General features: G+C 40.9%; 4 protein-coding genes across 4 annotated transcripts; all 4 read right to left on the reverse strand.

The window, feature by feature from the left end:
- Positions 1–4,892: 4,892 nt before the first annotated feature.
- Positions 4,893–5,798, reverse strand: LOC135340800 (short-chain collagen C4-like). The gene is made up of 2 exons (XM_064537191.1): positions 5,638–5,798; positions 4,893–5,581 (listed from the first exon to the last, which is right to left on the reverse strand). The coding sequence occupies exons 1-2, from the start codon at positions 5,705–5,707 to the stop codon at positions 4,893–4,895; spliced, it is 759 nt and encodes a 252-aa protein (XP_064393261.1). The 5' UTR covers positions 5,708–5,798.
- Positions 5,799–6,381: 583 nt separating this feature from the next.
- LOC135340798 (short-chain collagen C4-like) lies at positions 6,382–7,413 on the reverse strand. The gene is made up of 2 exons (XM_064537189.1): positions 7,255–7,413; positions 6,382–7,210 (listed from the first exon to the last, which is right to left on the reverse strand). Exons 1-2 carry the CDS (start codon positions 7,322–7,324, stop codon positions 6,522–6,524), a joined length of 759 nt encoding a protein of 252 aa, XP_064393259.1. The 5' UTR covers positions 7,325–7,413; the 3' UTR covers positions 6,382–6,521.
- A 5,309-nt stretch (positions 7,414–12,722) lies between these two features.
- Positions 12,723–13,773, reverse strand: LOC135340797 (short-chain collagen C4-like). Its single transcript, XM_064537188.1, has 2 exons — positions 13,612–13,773; positions 12,723–13,557 (listed from the first exon to the last, which is right to left on the reverse strand). The coding sequence occupies exons 1-2, from the start codon at positions 13,679–13,681 to the stop codon at positions 12,869–12,871; spliced, it is 759 nt and encodes a 252-aa protein (XP_064393258.1). The 5' UTR covers positions 13,682–13,773; the 3' UTR covers positions 12,723–12,868.
- A 312-nt stretch (positions 13,774–14,085) lies between these two features.
- Positions 14,086–15,202, reverse strand: LOC135340793 (short-chain collagen C4-like). Its single transcript, XM_064537181.1, has 2 exons — positions 14,975–15,202; positions 14,086–14,920 (listed from the first exon to the last, which is right to left on the reverse strand). The coding sequence occupies exons 1-2, from the start codon at positions 15,048–15,050 to the stop codon at positions 14,208–14,210; spliced, it is 789 nt and encodes a 262-aa protein (XP_064393251.1). The 5' UTR covers positions 15,051–15,202; the 3' UTR covers positions 14,086–14,207.
- Positions 15,203–16,110: the final 908 nt, after the last annotated feature.

A 16,110-nucleotide genomic window follows, 5' to 3' on the forward strand; every position in this document is an offset into this window, starting at 1 on the left:
ATACAGGAAGGAATGTAGGTGATTGTTAGCCAACATTGTGAAAAATTAATTGACAGTTACAACAGCATGCACTGTGAAAAATTGACGAGAACATTTGTAGGTAGAGCTACTTCGAAAACAACAGTCTGCTATGAAAGAGTGCATGCATGCGTGCAATGTATATTGCTTGGTGCACATTCCCTGCATGACTTATGACAGAAGGCATGGCTATGAAATTTAAATGGTGCATGCAATGTAGTTACTTGCATGCACATTCCCTGCTGATTATGATTTGCAAACATGACTTACTGTACGCCATATATATCAACCATGTGTTATCTATGCATGCATGGCAAGTTCGTAACGTGGTTCCGGAATGTTATACCCCTAATCAGTCGTGATGAAGTCTGGCTTTCTCTTATTCATTGCCTTCGGAGATTTTAGCTCTATGCAGCTACTTGCACTAGTAAAAGGTGACGTTGAAAAGGTGAATGCTATATCTACTGATGAATTTATCTAAACTACTATTTTAGAGCCTGGATCAGTGGATCTTAGTGTCACTGCCCTAGCTCCGTGGTCGTGATGGCAGGGATGGGCCGCCAGGAAAAAATGGACGTGATGGAGTGCAAGGACCAGTGGGACCAAAAGGACTCCCTGGAAAGAATGGACCTCCTGGTACATCTGGAGCCCCTGGAACAAAGAGTGCCAGAAAAGTGGTCTACACCAGGTGGGGGAAAAGCACATGCAGAGATGGAGCCAAACTAGTCTATATACGTTGGATTAATGGCTGGGAGTCGCCATAATGCTGTCGGTGGTGGCACTACTCGACTGTGAATACCCAATAATCCCGACTCTACACCATCCCATTCATTAAAGGTGTGTAGAACTACAGCCCACTCTACAATGTTGAAAAGAGACTGTGAGAAACCATGCCCACGACATTCCTTGTGCATGCTATATGTGTGTATAATTATTGTACCCACTAAAGAAGTTGTGCTAATGGTACCTGGCAAGAGCTCTTGTCCAGCTGGATTCATGAGAGAGTACTATGGCTACCTCATGTCAGAGAGGGTGCACAGTGGTCATAGACGATCTACATTCGAATGTGTTGACAAAGATCTCGAATCTGCATCTATAGGCATGGAAGTTCACAATGGCAGGCACATGCATGCTCTGATGGATCCTGTTGAGGCTGTGTGTAATGCACTATCTTGCCCTCCTTACAACAATTACAAAGAGATCAACTGTGCTATGTGCTCAATGTAGCTGTTCCGTTATGAGAGCTGAATGCGAGAACATTGAACTATATGTACTGTAGACTAATAGAGTATATAGCTAGTTAAGGCTATTGTTTTGATCTATATATATAGTTGCATGTCAATGAACACAACGAGAGAACAAGTGGTAGACTATAGCTTAGTGAAGTCATTCACATCCATTAAACCATCATCAATAATTATACATACATGTAATTTATTAATGACATTCATTGTTCATCTCACTACATACCACATGCCATATAGAGACATGCCACATGGCACACAACACACAACAATGGCTGCTGAGAAGGAGGTGGTGTTTGCCTAGGAACTGAGGAGATATTTGTTAATTATGCTGGTACCTGAGTAAGAATGAAATGAAGCAATTGCACGTCTGTGGCAAGCTAGACTCCCTAATCAATGGCAGCTGAGAGATGGAAGAACTGAAAACCTATCAGGTTAGTGTACGTGTGCATGCTTCTCATGTCAATCGTACAATCATTGTATACATTATAGTTATAATTATTATGTAAATTAATGACGTAACTAAGCTGCATGGCTAGACTATACCTATTGTTGTTCTCATTGTTACTAGATTATATAACTACATGTATAATTATGATTGCTAGATCTATACAACAATGATTAACTACTGTATTAGCCTACATTTTAGTGTTCTCTCACTCAGTTCATTGTTTTTAATTAATAACATGCAGAACAGCTACATTGAGCACATAGCACAGTGTGTAGTTGTTGTAAGGAGGGCAAGGTAGTGCATTACACACAGCCTCAACATGACCAAACAGACCATGTCCCTGAGCTGCGCGTGTGAACTTTCAGGAAGTTCCGAACAGACTCGAGATCTTTGTCAACACATTCGAATGTAGATCGCTTATGAAGAGTATGTGCCTTCTCCGACATGAGATAGCCATAGTACTCTCTCGTGAATCCAGCTGGACAAGAGCTCTAGCCGGGTACCATTAGCACAAGGTATTTAGTGGGCACCACACACACAGCACAAGGAATGTCTTGGCGATGGTTTATGATACTCAACATTGTAGAGCGGGCTGTAGCTCTGCACACCGCTAATGAATGGGAGGGTGTAGTCGGGATTATTGGGCATACACAGTCGTGTAGTGCCACCAGTCATACCAGTATAACGTCTGGTTTGACGTCTGGTTTGGTGTCTGAGTGTCACATGTCAGGTGTTTCATTTTTGTCTATAAAAGTCACTAGTTGTTTTCTATTATTTTTTGTCCTGAAGAATCGCTCATTGCGAAGAAAAGCTTTGATAATATAATAAAACAAATTGAAAGTGACTATATATAGCCATAGCCTTAGCCAGCTCACAGCTAGTTACCTAAAGTATTTCTGTAGTGACTTCCAGCCATTACTCCAGCATACACTAGATTGGCTCCATCTCTGCAAGTACTCTTCCCCCACCTGGTGTAAACCACACCCCCACTATTTGGTCCAGGGACTCTAGATGTACCAGGAGGTCCATTCATTCCGGGGGATCCTCTTGTGCCCACTGGTCCTTGCACTCCATCACGTCCGTCTCTTCCCCGTGGTCCATCCCTGATAGAGTTGCTAGTCCACGGTTGATAGAGTTACTAGTCCACAGTACGTTGTAGTTGGTCCACATGCAGTTGATAGTTCACAGTTGCTAGTTGCTTGATCGTGACTTTTAACGATTAATACTATCAGTAGGGTAATCATAACACACAGATCCTGGTGATGAAGCAGAGTGCAGGTGCTGGCTGATGGAGAACACTGACGATGAACTGTGATCTGTGGCTTATATTATTCTACATAATAAAAAAGTGCAATCCAAAACCTGTTTCTCTAATACTTTATTGATGGGGGAAGCCCACTTAACATGTATGTATTGCGGACGCACGTCAGTGTCGTCTGATGCCAGCAAAAACTATCTAGTTAGCAAATTTTGTATAATGTATAGATCTAGTAACTGGCTGCCAAAATGTGGTATAGTGCAGTTCAACTTTAACTTCCAAAATGATGTTTTTACAATTAATGAATCACTAAGTCCACTATTCTACGTGCAGGTCAACTAAGAAGTGGGAGGCCTACAAATTCAATTTTCATAAATACATGCACTTAACGCTTCACTAATTGATTTAAACAGCTTTAACAATTCCTCCCCTCCCCCTGTTCAATTTTACAACATCAAAATTTGTTTTGCCATGCTTTGTATTCCATTGCAAACCCTTCTGAATTTTGATAAATCATGAACCACAAATTTTTTCCCATACATGGACACTGTACACATCATTCCAAATGGATAACAAAAAAGACTACACTCACACATTTTGCGCAGCCAGATGGTATACAAAGAATGAGTTCTACATACTTTAGGAGTGCGTTTGGACCAACCCTTCGTGCCTATACCTTCCATCAAATTTTTTTCACTTATACACTGCTAAGTAATTACTATATAATCGGACCCTTTCAATGAAGCTGTTGTAGAATTACTTTCCTAAATTCACAGTATTCACTTTTTCTATATCACCTTTAGCCAATGCAAGTAACTGCATAGAGCTGAAGACTCCAAAGGCAACGAATAAGAGAAGGCCAGACTTCATCATGTCTGATTGTCAGCCAAAGATATGTATGTACTCCTCAAACTCAAAGTCGCTCTTGTTTTATACTCGGTAATTACTACTTGTATATAGTATTCCGGAACCACATGCTAGATACATTAACGCAGGATAACACAATGACATGGTTGCTATGGCGTACAGTAAGTCATGGTTGCAGGTCATATCAGCAGGAAATGTGTGTACCAAGTAACAATAATAATACATGCATGCACTCTTTCATATGCAGCGGTGTTGGGTCACATGCCATGATCATAAACATGCCGGTAGAAATAAAATGGTTACAGGAAGGAATGTAAGCAAGGAATGACATTTAATTGATTGTTAGCTAACATTGTGAAAAATGGACAGGAAGATTTTTTAGGTACTACTTTAGAAAGTGCATCATGGGCATTGGCTATATAGTGTATAGATATAAGATTCGTTAATGGCATTCGTTACAATGATGCTCATAGTCACATTGTGTCTCCATGCAGTTGGACTGTTTCCACCTCTTGTTGCTAGCCCACCAGCACATGGCCAAAGGTATATAAAGTGACCCAATTCCGTGTCCCTCCTTCAGATAATTATACTGTATGTATAATATTGATGATGGTTATTAATGACATTCATTGATTCATCTCACCACATATACCACAGAGACATGCCACATGGCACACACAACAATGGCCTGCTGAGAAAGTGTTGCCTATTCTTTAAGCAAGGAATGTTGCCTGTTACTGTGCTGGGAACTGAGTAAAAATGAAATGAAGCAATTACACGTACATCTGTGTGTGGCAAGCTGACTCCCAATCACAGCTGAGAGATGAAGGAACGGAACAACCTTACAACAGGTTAGTGCATGTGCATGCTTTTCATGTCAATCATACAATCATTTTGTATACGGTCATGTAAGTTACAAATGACGTAACTAAGCTATACTGTTTATAGATCTATAGTTAACTATGGCTGCTATATAATACAACAAAATGATTAACTATATACACTACATTTTAGTGTTCTCTCACGTACTCTGTTCATTGTTTTTACACAACAGCTACATTGTGCACATAGCACAGTTGATTTCCTTGTAGTTGTTGTAAGGAGGGCAAGGTAGTGCATTACACACAGCCTCAACATGACCAAAAAAACCGTGTCCCTGTCCGTGTGAACTTCCATGTACAGACTCGAGAGCTTTGTCAACGCATTCGAATGTAGATCGTTTATGATTACCATGTACCCTCTCCGACATGAGGTAGCCATAGTACTCTCTTGTGAATCCAGCTGGACAAGAGCTCTTGCCAGGTACCATTAGCACAAGGTCTTTAGTGGGCACCACGCACACAGCACAAGGAATGTCGTGGGCATGGTTTCTTATGGTATTTTGATATTCAACATTGTAGAGTGGGCTGTAGTTCTGCACACCACTAATGAATGGGAGGGTGTAGTCGGGATTATTGGGCATGCACAGCCGAGTAGTGCCACCACCACTATTTAGGTGGTGACTCCCAGCCATTACTCCAGCATAGACTAGATTGGCTCCATCTCTGCAGGTAGTCTTCCCCCACCTGGTGTAGACCACACCCCCACTCTTTGCTCCAGGGGCTCCGAGTGTACCAGGAGGTCCATTCATTCCGGGGGATCCTCTTGGACCCACTGGTCCTTGCACTCCATCACGTCCGTCTCTTCCTCGTGGTCCATCCCTGCCATCACGACCACGGAGGACACTGACATTGGATCCAGACTCTGAATGGCAATTCAGTATTTGTTACAATAATAGCTATTTGCATAGTGTGTCTCACCTTGTGCTATTGCTAGCAGCTGCAAAGAGCCGAACACACCAAATAGTAGCAGAAAGTATGATTTCACCATGGCTGATTCTTTCCCGTGCAGCAACCAAACTCATGTTTTGCTGGCTAAAATTGTTTTGTTTTTATACCTAACCCTAACCCTAACCCTTTGACTAATATATTACATATATATATGTACAGGGTACAGGTGCTTAAGACGTTTCCGGGGAACTTATACTTGTACTGTATGCTCCTACAGAATAATAGTGAGTAACTAGTGTAGGGTTTCATTGGTAGAAACTGAAAGTGGTATTTACTATGATCACATGCATACAATCTGTTGTATGTACCTCTGCTGTAAGTCAATTTTCACTAATGATTCCTCTACACACATCTTCCTGTACCCATTATGTTCCTACCTGCAGGTTGTGATTAGGTGTCATTTTTCTAAACATGCATAACAATTAAGTTAACGTATAAAAATTATGGATAGCAAAATTAATGGTTGTTGATTAGAACATCTAAGTATTTCTACCAAGCTGGCCAGTCTGTGTCAATCATAATTATACATAATAATTATAATGTTTTGCAAGCATCAAATATAATAATGCGAATTTTGCGAGCGTTGAACACTTCCCAAAAATAAAAATTTAATTTAATCGCAAAACAAAATAATTATAGTATCTGGTAAATACATACGATCCTTGCCATATATAACTGAATAGTTAGATCGCAAAGAGTCAATTTTTCTACTGATTTGGCTTGATCGTAAAGTTTTTCACCAGCAAAATATTCTAGTAATACGGTATACATGCAATGGCATTATTGAGAACCTAACTCTTACTAATATTATACATAGTTCAGTGCATGTTCTCTCACTCAGTCAGAAAACTACATTATATTGTGCACATAGCACAGTTGATCTCTTTGTAGTTGTTGTAAGGAGGGCAAGATAGTGCATTACACACAGCCTCAACATGACCAAACAGACCGTGTAACTGAAAGTTAGAACTTCCATGTACAGACTCGAGATCTTTATCAACGCATTCGAATGTAGATCGTTTATGATGAGCATGCACCCTCTCCGACATGAGGTAGCCGTAGTACTCTCTCGTGAATCCAACTGGACAAGAGCTCTTGCCGGGTACCATTAGAACAAGGTTTTTAGTGGGCACCACACACACAGCACAAGGAATGTCGTGGCCATGGTTTCGAACAGTGTCCTGGTATTCGATATTGTAGAGCGGGCTGTAGTTCTGCACACCATTAATAAATGGGAGGGTGTAGTCGGGATTATTGGGCATGCACAGTCGAGTAGTGCCACCACCACTAACACTGTAGTGACTCCCAGCCATTACTCCAGCATAGACTAGATTGGCTCCATCTCTGCAGGTATGCTTCCCCCACCTGGTGTAGACTACACCCCCATTTTTTGGTCCAGGGGCTCCGGATGTACCAGGAGGTCCATTCATTCCGGGGGATCCTCTTGGACCCACTGGTCCTTGGAGTCCATCACGCCCATCTCTTCCTCGTGGCCCATCCCTGCCATCACGACCACAGAGGACACTGACGTTGGATCCAGACTCTGAATGGTATTAGTTAAGAATAGCTATTTATATAGTATCTCACCTTTTGCTATTGCTAGCAGCTGCAAAGAGCCAAACACTCCAAATAGTAGCAGAAGGCCTGATTTCACCATGGCTGTTCTCTTTCCATGAAGAAATTGAACTCATACTTTTTGTTTTTTATACCCTTTGACTAACATAATTTTTGTAAATTGCATAATATTATATTCAGGGTAGAATTGCTTAAGACATTTCCGGGGAACTTATACCATGCATACTCTATAATATATAATTATGCTCCCACAGAATATATAACATATTATAGAGTATAGCAACAGTCTAGGGTTTCAATGGAATGAGAGAACCTATAATCACATGACTGCATGATCTGTTGTACGTCCAACTGTAAGTCTATAGTGATTCCTAGCTTCCTACACACATCTTCCTGTACCCATTATGTTTCTACCTGCATGTTGTGTGATTAGGTGTCATGTTTCTAACATAGTGCCGTAAAAAAATGGTTGGAAGGCCTTTGTATTTCTACCAAGCTCAGAGCTCAGCTGTGTAAATCATACACACAATCTGATGACATTAGTAAACCTAAATCCTTATACTGACTGCTATAATAATGTAGTCTACGTAGTTGATCAGTGTTCTCTCATTCAGTTCATATAGAACAGCGATACATTGTGCACACACTATGCACAGTTGATCTCTTTGCTGGCCCACCAGCACATGCCCAAATTAGAACAACTGCTGCTCCCTCAGAATAATAATAGATTTCAGCTAGGGACTCAATTAAACTCTGTGTCAACATTACTATTGTAGATATAAGTGATGACGCAGGAGCAGGAAAACTCTGTTGCTATAGCAGTTCAACACTCTGACTTATCTACTCTTGTATTTGTGTATTGGTGAGGTTTTTAATGACATTCATAAATTTGGTCACCTACCCACATGCCACATGCATGCATCATAGATCTATGATGGCACAACACAAATGGGCCAATCTAGATCTGCTGAAAGAGGTGTCCTATTTCTTCTTTATTGTGACTGACAAACCAACTAATGAGGAGATGTTGCCTTGGAAGCAATTGCACATCTGTGGCAAGCTGGACTCTCAATCACAGCTGAGAGATAAAGGAACTGTATAACGTTATCAGGTTAGTGTGCATGCTTCTCATGTCAATCATCAATCATTTGTAATAATCTATAAAATGATAAGCTAGACTTTGTTCATTGTTACTATACAACGCTAGATCTACAACTGTATACAATATAATTATAGTCCAATATACTGTTAATTACTGTAGTACTGTACATAGTTTAGTGTACTCGCATTCAGAAAGCTACATTGTGCACATAGCACAGTTGATCTCTTTGTAGTTGTTGTACGGAGGGCAAGCGAGTGCATTACACTGAGCCTCGACATGGCCAAACAGACCATTTTCTATTCGAAAGTGTGATGAACTTCCATGTACAACTTCCAAATCTTTGTCAACACATTCAAAAGTAGATCGTTTATGAGCAGGATGCACTTTTTCTGACATGAGATAGCCATAGTACTCTCTCGTGAATCCAGCTGGACAAGAGCTCTTGCCGGGTACCATTAGCACAAAGTCTTTAGTGGGCACTACACACACAGCACAAGGAATGTCGTGGGCATGGTTTCTTATGGTATTTTGATATTCAACATTGTATAGTGGGGTGTATTTCTGCACACCATTAATGAATGGGAGTGTGTAGTCAGGATCATTGGGCATGCACAGTCGTGTAGTGCCACCTCCACTATTTCTGTAATGACTCCCAGCCGTTACTCCAGCATAGACTAGATTGGCTCCATCTCTGCAGGTATGCTTACCCCACCTAGTGTAGACCACACCCCCATTCTTTGGTGCAAGGGCTCCGGATATATATTATATACTTGTACTGTATGCTCCTACAGAATAATAGTATTGTTAGAGTAACTAGTGTAGGGTTTCATTGGTAGAAACTGAAAGTGGTATTTACTATGATCACATGCATACAATCTGTTGTATGTACCTCTGCTGTAAGTCAATTTTCACTAATGATTTTCTTTCCTACACACATCTTCCTGTATACCCATTATGTTTCTACCTGCAGGTTGTGATTAGGTGTCATGTTTCTAAACATGCATAACAATTAAGTTAACGTATAAAAATTATGGATAGCAAAATTAATGGTTGTTGATTAGAACATCTAAGTATTTCTACCAAAGCTGGCCGTCTGTGTCAATCATAATTATGCTTATAATGTTTTGTAAGCATCAAACATAATAATGCGAATTGCGAGCGTTGAACACTTCCCAAAAATAGAATCGCAAAACCTAAAATAATTATAGTACCTGGTAAATACATACGATCCTTGCCATATATAACTGAGTAGTTAGATCGCAAAGAGTCCATTTTTCTGCTGATTTGGCTCGATCGTAAAGTTTTTCACCAGCAAAATGTTCTAGTAATACGGTACACATGCAATGGAGAACCTAACTCTTACTAATATTCTACATAGTTCAGTGCATGTTCTCTCACTCAGTCAGAAAACTACATTGTGCACATAGCACAGTTGATCTCTTTGTAGTTGTTGTAAGGAGGGCAAGCGAGTGCATTACACTGAGCCTCAACATGACCAAACAGACCATGTCCCTGATACTTAGAACTTCCATGTATAGACTCGAGATCTTTATCAATGCATTCGAATGTAGATCGTTTATGATGAACATGCACCCTCTCCGACATGAGGTAGCCATAGTACTCTCTCGTGAATCCAGCTGGACAAGAGCTCTTGCCGGGTACCATTAGCACAAGGTTTTTAGTGGGCACCACACACACAGCACAAGGAATGTCGTGGCCATGGTTTTTTATTGTACCCTGATACTCAACATTGTAGAGCGGGCTGTAGTTCTGCACACCATTAATGAATGGGAGGATGTAGTCGGGATCATTGGGCATACACAGTCATGCTCAGGCTGTTCTCTTTCCATGAAGAAATTGAACTCATACTTTTTGTTTTATACCCACCCTTTGACTAACATAATTATTGCATAATATTTTATTCAGGGTAGAATTGCTTAAGACATAATTTCCGGGGAACTTATACCATGCATATTGTACTATATATATATAATTATGCTCCCACAGAATATATAACATATTATAGAGTATAGCAATAGTCTAGGGTTTCAATGGTATGAGAGAACCTATGATCACATAACTGATCTGTTGTACGTCCAAATGTAAGTCTATAGTGATTCCTAGCTACCTACACACATCTTCCTGTACCCATTATGTTTCTACCTGCATGTTGTGTGATTAGGTGTCATTTTTCTAACATAGTGCCGTAAAAAATGGTTGGAAGGCGTTTGTATTTCTACCAAGCTCAGAGCTCAGCTGTGTAAATCATACACACAATCTGATGACATTAGTAAACCTAAATCCTTATACTGACTGCTATAATAATGTAGTCTACGTAGTTGATCAGTGTTCTCTCATTCAGTTCATATAGAACAGCGATACATTGTGCACACACTATGCACAGTTGATCTCTTTGCTGGCCCACCAGCACATGCCCAAATTAGAACAACTGCTGCTCCCTCAGAATAATAATAGATTTTAGCTAGGGACTCAATTGAACTCTGTGTTATATATTATATAGATCTACATTACTATTGTCAAGAGCATAAGAAGTGATGACGCAGGAGCAGGCAAATTCTGTTACTATATAGCAGTTCAACACTCTTACTTCTTACAGTATTTGTGTATTGGGGAGGTTTTTAATGACATTCATAAATTGGTCACCTACCCACATGCCACATGCATACATCACCATAGATCTATGATAGCACAACACAAATGGGCCAATCTAGATCTGCTGAAAGAGGTGTCTACCTATTTCTTCTTTATTGTGACTGACAAACCAACTAATGAGGAGATGTTGCCTTGGAAGCAATTGCACATCTGTGGCAAGGACTCCCAATCACAGCTGAGATATGGAGAAACTGAATAACCTTATCAGGTTAGTGTGCATGCTTCTCATGTCAATCATCAATCATTTGTAAATGACTTAAGTTCATTCTTACTATACGACGCTAGATCTACAACAATATAATTATATAATCCAATAAAATAACTCTTAATTACCTGTACTGTAGTACTGTACATTATTATAATAGTTCAGTGTTTTATCATTCAGTTTATAGTTTTAATAACAGAGAGCTACATTGTGCACATAGCACAGTTGATCTCTTTGTAATTGTTATAAGGAGGGCAAGATAGTGCATTACACACAGCCTCAACATGACTAAACAGACCATGAAATTGCATTTGGTAACTTCCATATACAGACTCGAGATCTTTGTCAACGCATTCGAATGTAGATCGACTATGAACCTCATGTACCCTCTCCGACATGAGGTAGCTATAGTACTCTCTCGTGAATCCAGCTGGACAAGAGCTCTTGCCGGGTACCATTAGCACAAGGTCTTTAGTGGGCACCATACACACAGCGCAAGGAATGTCGTGGTTAGCATTTCGAACAGTAGCTTGATATTCAACATTGTAGAGTGGGCTGTAGCTCTGAACACCACTAATGAATGGGAGTGTGTAGTCGGGATCATTGGGCATACACAGTCGTGTGGTCCCACCTCCATTTTTTCTGTGATGACTTCCAGCCATTACTCCAGCATAGACTAGAATAGCTCCATCTCTGCAGGTAATCTTCCCCCACCTGGTGTAGACCACACCCCCACTCTTTGGTCCAGGGGCTCCAGATGTACCAGGAGGTCCATTCATTCCGGGGGATCCTCTTGGGCCCACTACTCCTTGCACTCCATCACGTCCGTCTCTTCCTCGTGGCCCATCCCTGCCATCACGACCACGAAGGACACTGACGCTAGGAGTCCCACCAACAGCCACTCATCCAGACTCTAGAAAATGTTGTTCAGATAAAAATTCACATCATCCACTTACCTTGTGCCAGTGCAAGTAGCTGCATAGAGCTGAAGAGTTCAAAGGCAATGAATAAGAGAATGCCGGACTTCATCATGAATGACTGTTATAGCTTATACTCCTTAATTCTTTTTATACACTCAATCTTTGCATTAGGTGTAGCATATTCACTGCTGTAGCATTTCCGGAACCATAATACAGTGTGTTGCATTTGGACATTATTAGACAATAATGATTCTTATGGCGTACAGTGTGTACCAGTATATACATTTGTTGCGTATAGCTAAAGCTTTCTAGTACATGTAATGTATAAAAGGCCGTCACTTGTGATCACCATGCATGTATGTTAGTCAATTTTCAAATAATTATATGCAGTAAATCAATGTCATCATGATTCCTTCCTATACACACATCTTCCTGTACCCGTTATGTTTCTACCTGCATGTTGTGATTAGGTGTCATGTTTCTAAACATATGCTACAAGTTACTGTTGCATATAGTGGTTATTCGTTCTTACAGCGAGCCCGAAGTTCTTCCATAAAATAAAAGTATGTGGACTTGATCATTATTAGGTTGCTATAATTTTTAATCAATCTTACAAACGTTTTGAACAATAGTGAACGTATTAGTCCTTATACTGATTAAATACTCTATATCAGTGTTCTATCATACAGTTCATATATATAAACTATATAGTTTTTAACGGAGCAGCTACATTGTGCACATAGCACAGTTGATCTCTTTGTAGTTGTTGTAAGGAGGGCAAGCAAGTGCATTACACACAGCCTCAACAGGACCAAACAGACCATGTGCCTGATACTTAAAACTTCCATGTACAGACTCGAGATCTTTATCAACACATTCGAATGTAGATCGTTTATGAGCAATATGCACCCTCTCCGACATGAGGTAGCCATAGTACTCTCTCGTGAATCCAGCTGGACAAGAGCTCTTGCCGGGTACCATTAGCACAAGGTCTTTAGTGGGCACCACACACACAGCACAAGGAATGTCGTGGCCATGGTTTCGCATGGTGTCTTGATACTCAACATTGTAGAGTGAGCTGTAGCTCTGCACACCACTAATGAATGGGAGGATGTAGTCGGGATCATTGGGCATACACAGTCGTGTGGTCCCACCACCACTTGTAAGGTAGCGGCTCCCAGCCATTACTCCAGCATAGACTAGATTGGCTCCATCTCTGCAGGTATGCTTCCCCCACCTGGTGTAGACCACACCCCCACTCTTTGGACCAGGGGCTCCGAGTGTACCAGGAGGTCCATTCATTCCGGGGGATCCTCTTGGGCCCACTGGTCCTTGCACTCCATCACGTCCGTCTCTTCCTCGTGGCCCATCCCTGCCGTCACGACCACGGAGGACACTGACATTGGATCCAGACTCTGAATGGCAGTTCAGTATTCGTTGCAATAATAGCTATTTGTATAATGTCTCACCTTGTGCTATTACTAGCAGCTGCAAAGAACCGAACACACCAAATAGTAGCAGAACGCCTGATTTCACCATGGCTGATATCTTTCCGTGCAACAATTACTGCTTAGCTGGCTCAGGTTGTTTTGTTTTATACCCTTTGACTACACACATACAGGGTATACAATTGCTTAAGACATATCCGGAGAACTTATACCATTGTACTGTATATATGCATGCTGAGTCACACAGAATAACAGCAGTGTATGCATGTGACTTTGTATCAGAGTAACTATAGTGTAGGGTTTCAATGGTATGAGAGGAACTGATGAACGTCGGAACTGACTGCTATAATTATGATCACACAATTATAATCTGTTGCATGCATGTACGTCCGCTGCAAGTCTAGCTATACCTACACACTTGTTCCTGTACCCACTATATTTCTACCTGCATGCATGTTGTGATTAGGTGTCATGTTTCTATGTTACAAGTTACTGTTTGTTGATCAATCATATATATGCACAATGTCATTATTTTGATGACATTATAGGATTCAATCTGATTAACTACTGTCAGTATTAGTACACAGTTCTCATTCAGTTTATAGTAGTTTTAAAAACTACATTGTGCACATAGCACAGTTGATCTCTTTGTAATTGTTGTAGGGAGGGCAAGCGAGTGCATTACACACAGCCTCAACATGACCAAACAGACCAGGATACTGTGCATGGGAACTTCCATGTACAGACTCGAGATCTTTGTCAACGCATTCAAATGTAGATCGCTTATGAGCCTCTTCAAGCACCTTCTCCGACATGAGGTAGCCATAGTACTCTCTCGTGAATCCAGCTGGACAAGAGCTCTTGCCGGGTACCATTAGCACAAGGTCTTTAGTGGGTACCACACACACAGCACAAGGAATGTCGTGGCCATGGTTTCGCACAGTGTCCTGATATTCAACATTGTAGAGTGGGCTGTAGCTCTGCACACCATTAATGAATGGGAGGATGTAGTCGGGATTATTGGGCATGCACAATCGAGTGGTGCCACCACCAACAGCTCGGTGATGACTCCCAGCCATTACTCCAGCATACACTAGATTGGCTCCAACTCTGCAGGTAGTCTTCCCCCACCTAGTGTAGACCACACCCCCACTCTTTGGTCCAGGGGCTCCAGTTGTACCAGGAGGTCCATTCATTCCGGGGGATCCTCTTAGGCCCACTGTTCCTTGCACTCCATCACGTCCGTCTCTTCCTCGTGGCCCATCCCTGCCATCACGTCCACGGAGGACACTGACGCTAGGAGTCCCACCAACAACCATTGATCCAGACTCTATAACAGTAAGCTCAAAATTCACAGTACAGTATATTTACTTTTCTATGTCACCTTGTCCCAGTGCAAGTAGCTGCATAGAGCTGAAAACTCCAAAGGTAACAAATAAGAAAAGGCCAGACTTCATCATGACTGATTGTCAGCTGTATATAGAGGCGTACTCGTCAATTAAAAATAACCGTATCCTTTTTATACACTCTTTGCATTAGGTGTAGCATATTTACTGCTTGTAGCATTTCCGGAACCATAATACAGTGTGTTGCATTGGTGGGAGGACATTGTAGGTGGGGGAACTAAACACATGATTTCTATGCATGGCGTATGAAATGTGTACCAACTCATGCACTACACTATTTCTTATAGCTATATAGCTTCTATATTGCTTAAGCGATTAACAAAGGTCCTCACTTGCAATTGTGATCACCATAAATTATTGTCCGTTACTACTCACAATATAGACGGGATAGTTGTACAGTAAATGCCATCATTACGATTCCTTCCTACACACATCTTCCTGTACCCATTATGTTTCTACCTGCATATTGTGATTAGGTGTCATGTTTCTAAACATACGCTACAAGTTACTGTTGCAAAATTATAGCATTTGGTTTTTCAATACAACAAGGACAGAGTTCATCAGTATCAATCGTGAGACTTTGCAATAGTGCATGAACATGTAAATCCTACTGATTTACTGCTACACTAGTACATAATTATATTTTGTCCTTTAGTTCATGATTATAATTTTAATGGAGAACACTACATTGTGCACATAGCACAGTTGATCTCTTTGTAGTTGTTGTAAGGAGGGCAAGGTAGTGCATTACACACAGCTTCAACATGACCAAACCAACCAGCATGCACAGTTGATCTCTTTTGCTACACCAGCAAAGGTCTATAGAACATGCTGCTCAGAAAAATAATACTATATTTCAGGGACCCGAATTAAATTCTGTGTCATGATATACATCCAATGTATATTTCATGTGTGTATTGGTGATGGTTTTTAATTAATTAGTCACCTACACCCAAATGCCACATGCATGCCATCATAGATCTATGATGGCACAACAACACAAAATGGACCAATCTGCTGGAAGAGGTGTTGGCCTATTCTTTATTGTGACTGGGGAATCAACTAATGACTTGGAAGCAATTGCACATCTGTGGCAAGCTGGACTCCCAATAAA

The sequence above is a fragment of the Halichondria panicea genome, chromosome 9, assembly GCF_963675165.1.
Source record: "Halichondria panicea chromosome 9, odHalPani1.1, whole genome shotgun sequence".
Lineage (NCBI taxonomy): Eukaryota > Metazoa > Porifera > Demospongiae > Suberitida > Halichondriidae > Halichondria > Halichondria panicea.

Coding starts and splice junctions, on each gene's coding strand:
- LOC135340800 (XM_064537191.1), bottom strand. CDS start 5,707: ATGGTGAAATCATACTTTCTGCTACTATTTGGTGTGTTCGGCTCTTTG. Junction 5,582..5,637: donor GCTGCTAGCAATAGCACAAG/GTGAGACACACT, acceptor ATTGCCATTCAG/AGTCTGGATCCAATGTCAGT.
- LOC135340793 (XM_064537181.1), bottom strand. CDS start 15,050: ATGATGAAGTCTGGCCTTTTCTTATTTGTTACCTTTGGAGTTTTCAGC. Junction 14,921..14,974: donor GCTACTTGCACTGGGACAAG/GTGACATAGAAA, acceptor TTACTGTTATAG/AGTCTGGATCAATGGTTGTT.
- LOC135340797 (XM_064537188.1), bottom strand. CDS start 13,681: ATGGTGAAATCAGGCGTTCTGCTACTATTTGGTGTGTTCGGTTCTTTG. Junction 13,558..13,611: donor GCTGCTAGTAATAGCACAAG/GTGAGACATTAT, acceptor ACTGCCATTCAG/AGTCTGGATCCAATGTCAGT.
- LOC135340798 (XM_064537189.1), bottom strand. CDS start 7,324: ATGGTGAAATCAGGCCTTCTGCTACTATTTGGAGTGTTTGGCTCTTTG. Junction 7,211..7,254: donor GCTGCTAGCAATAGCAAAAG/GTGAGATACTAT, acceptor AATACCATTCAG/AGTCTGGATCCAACGTCAGT.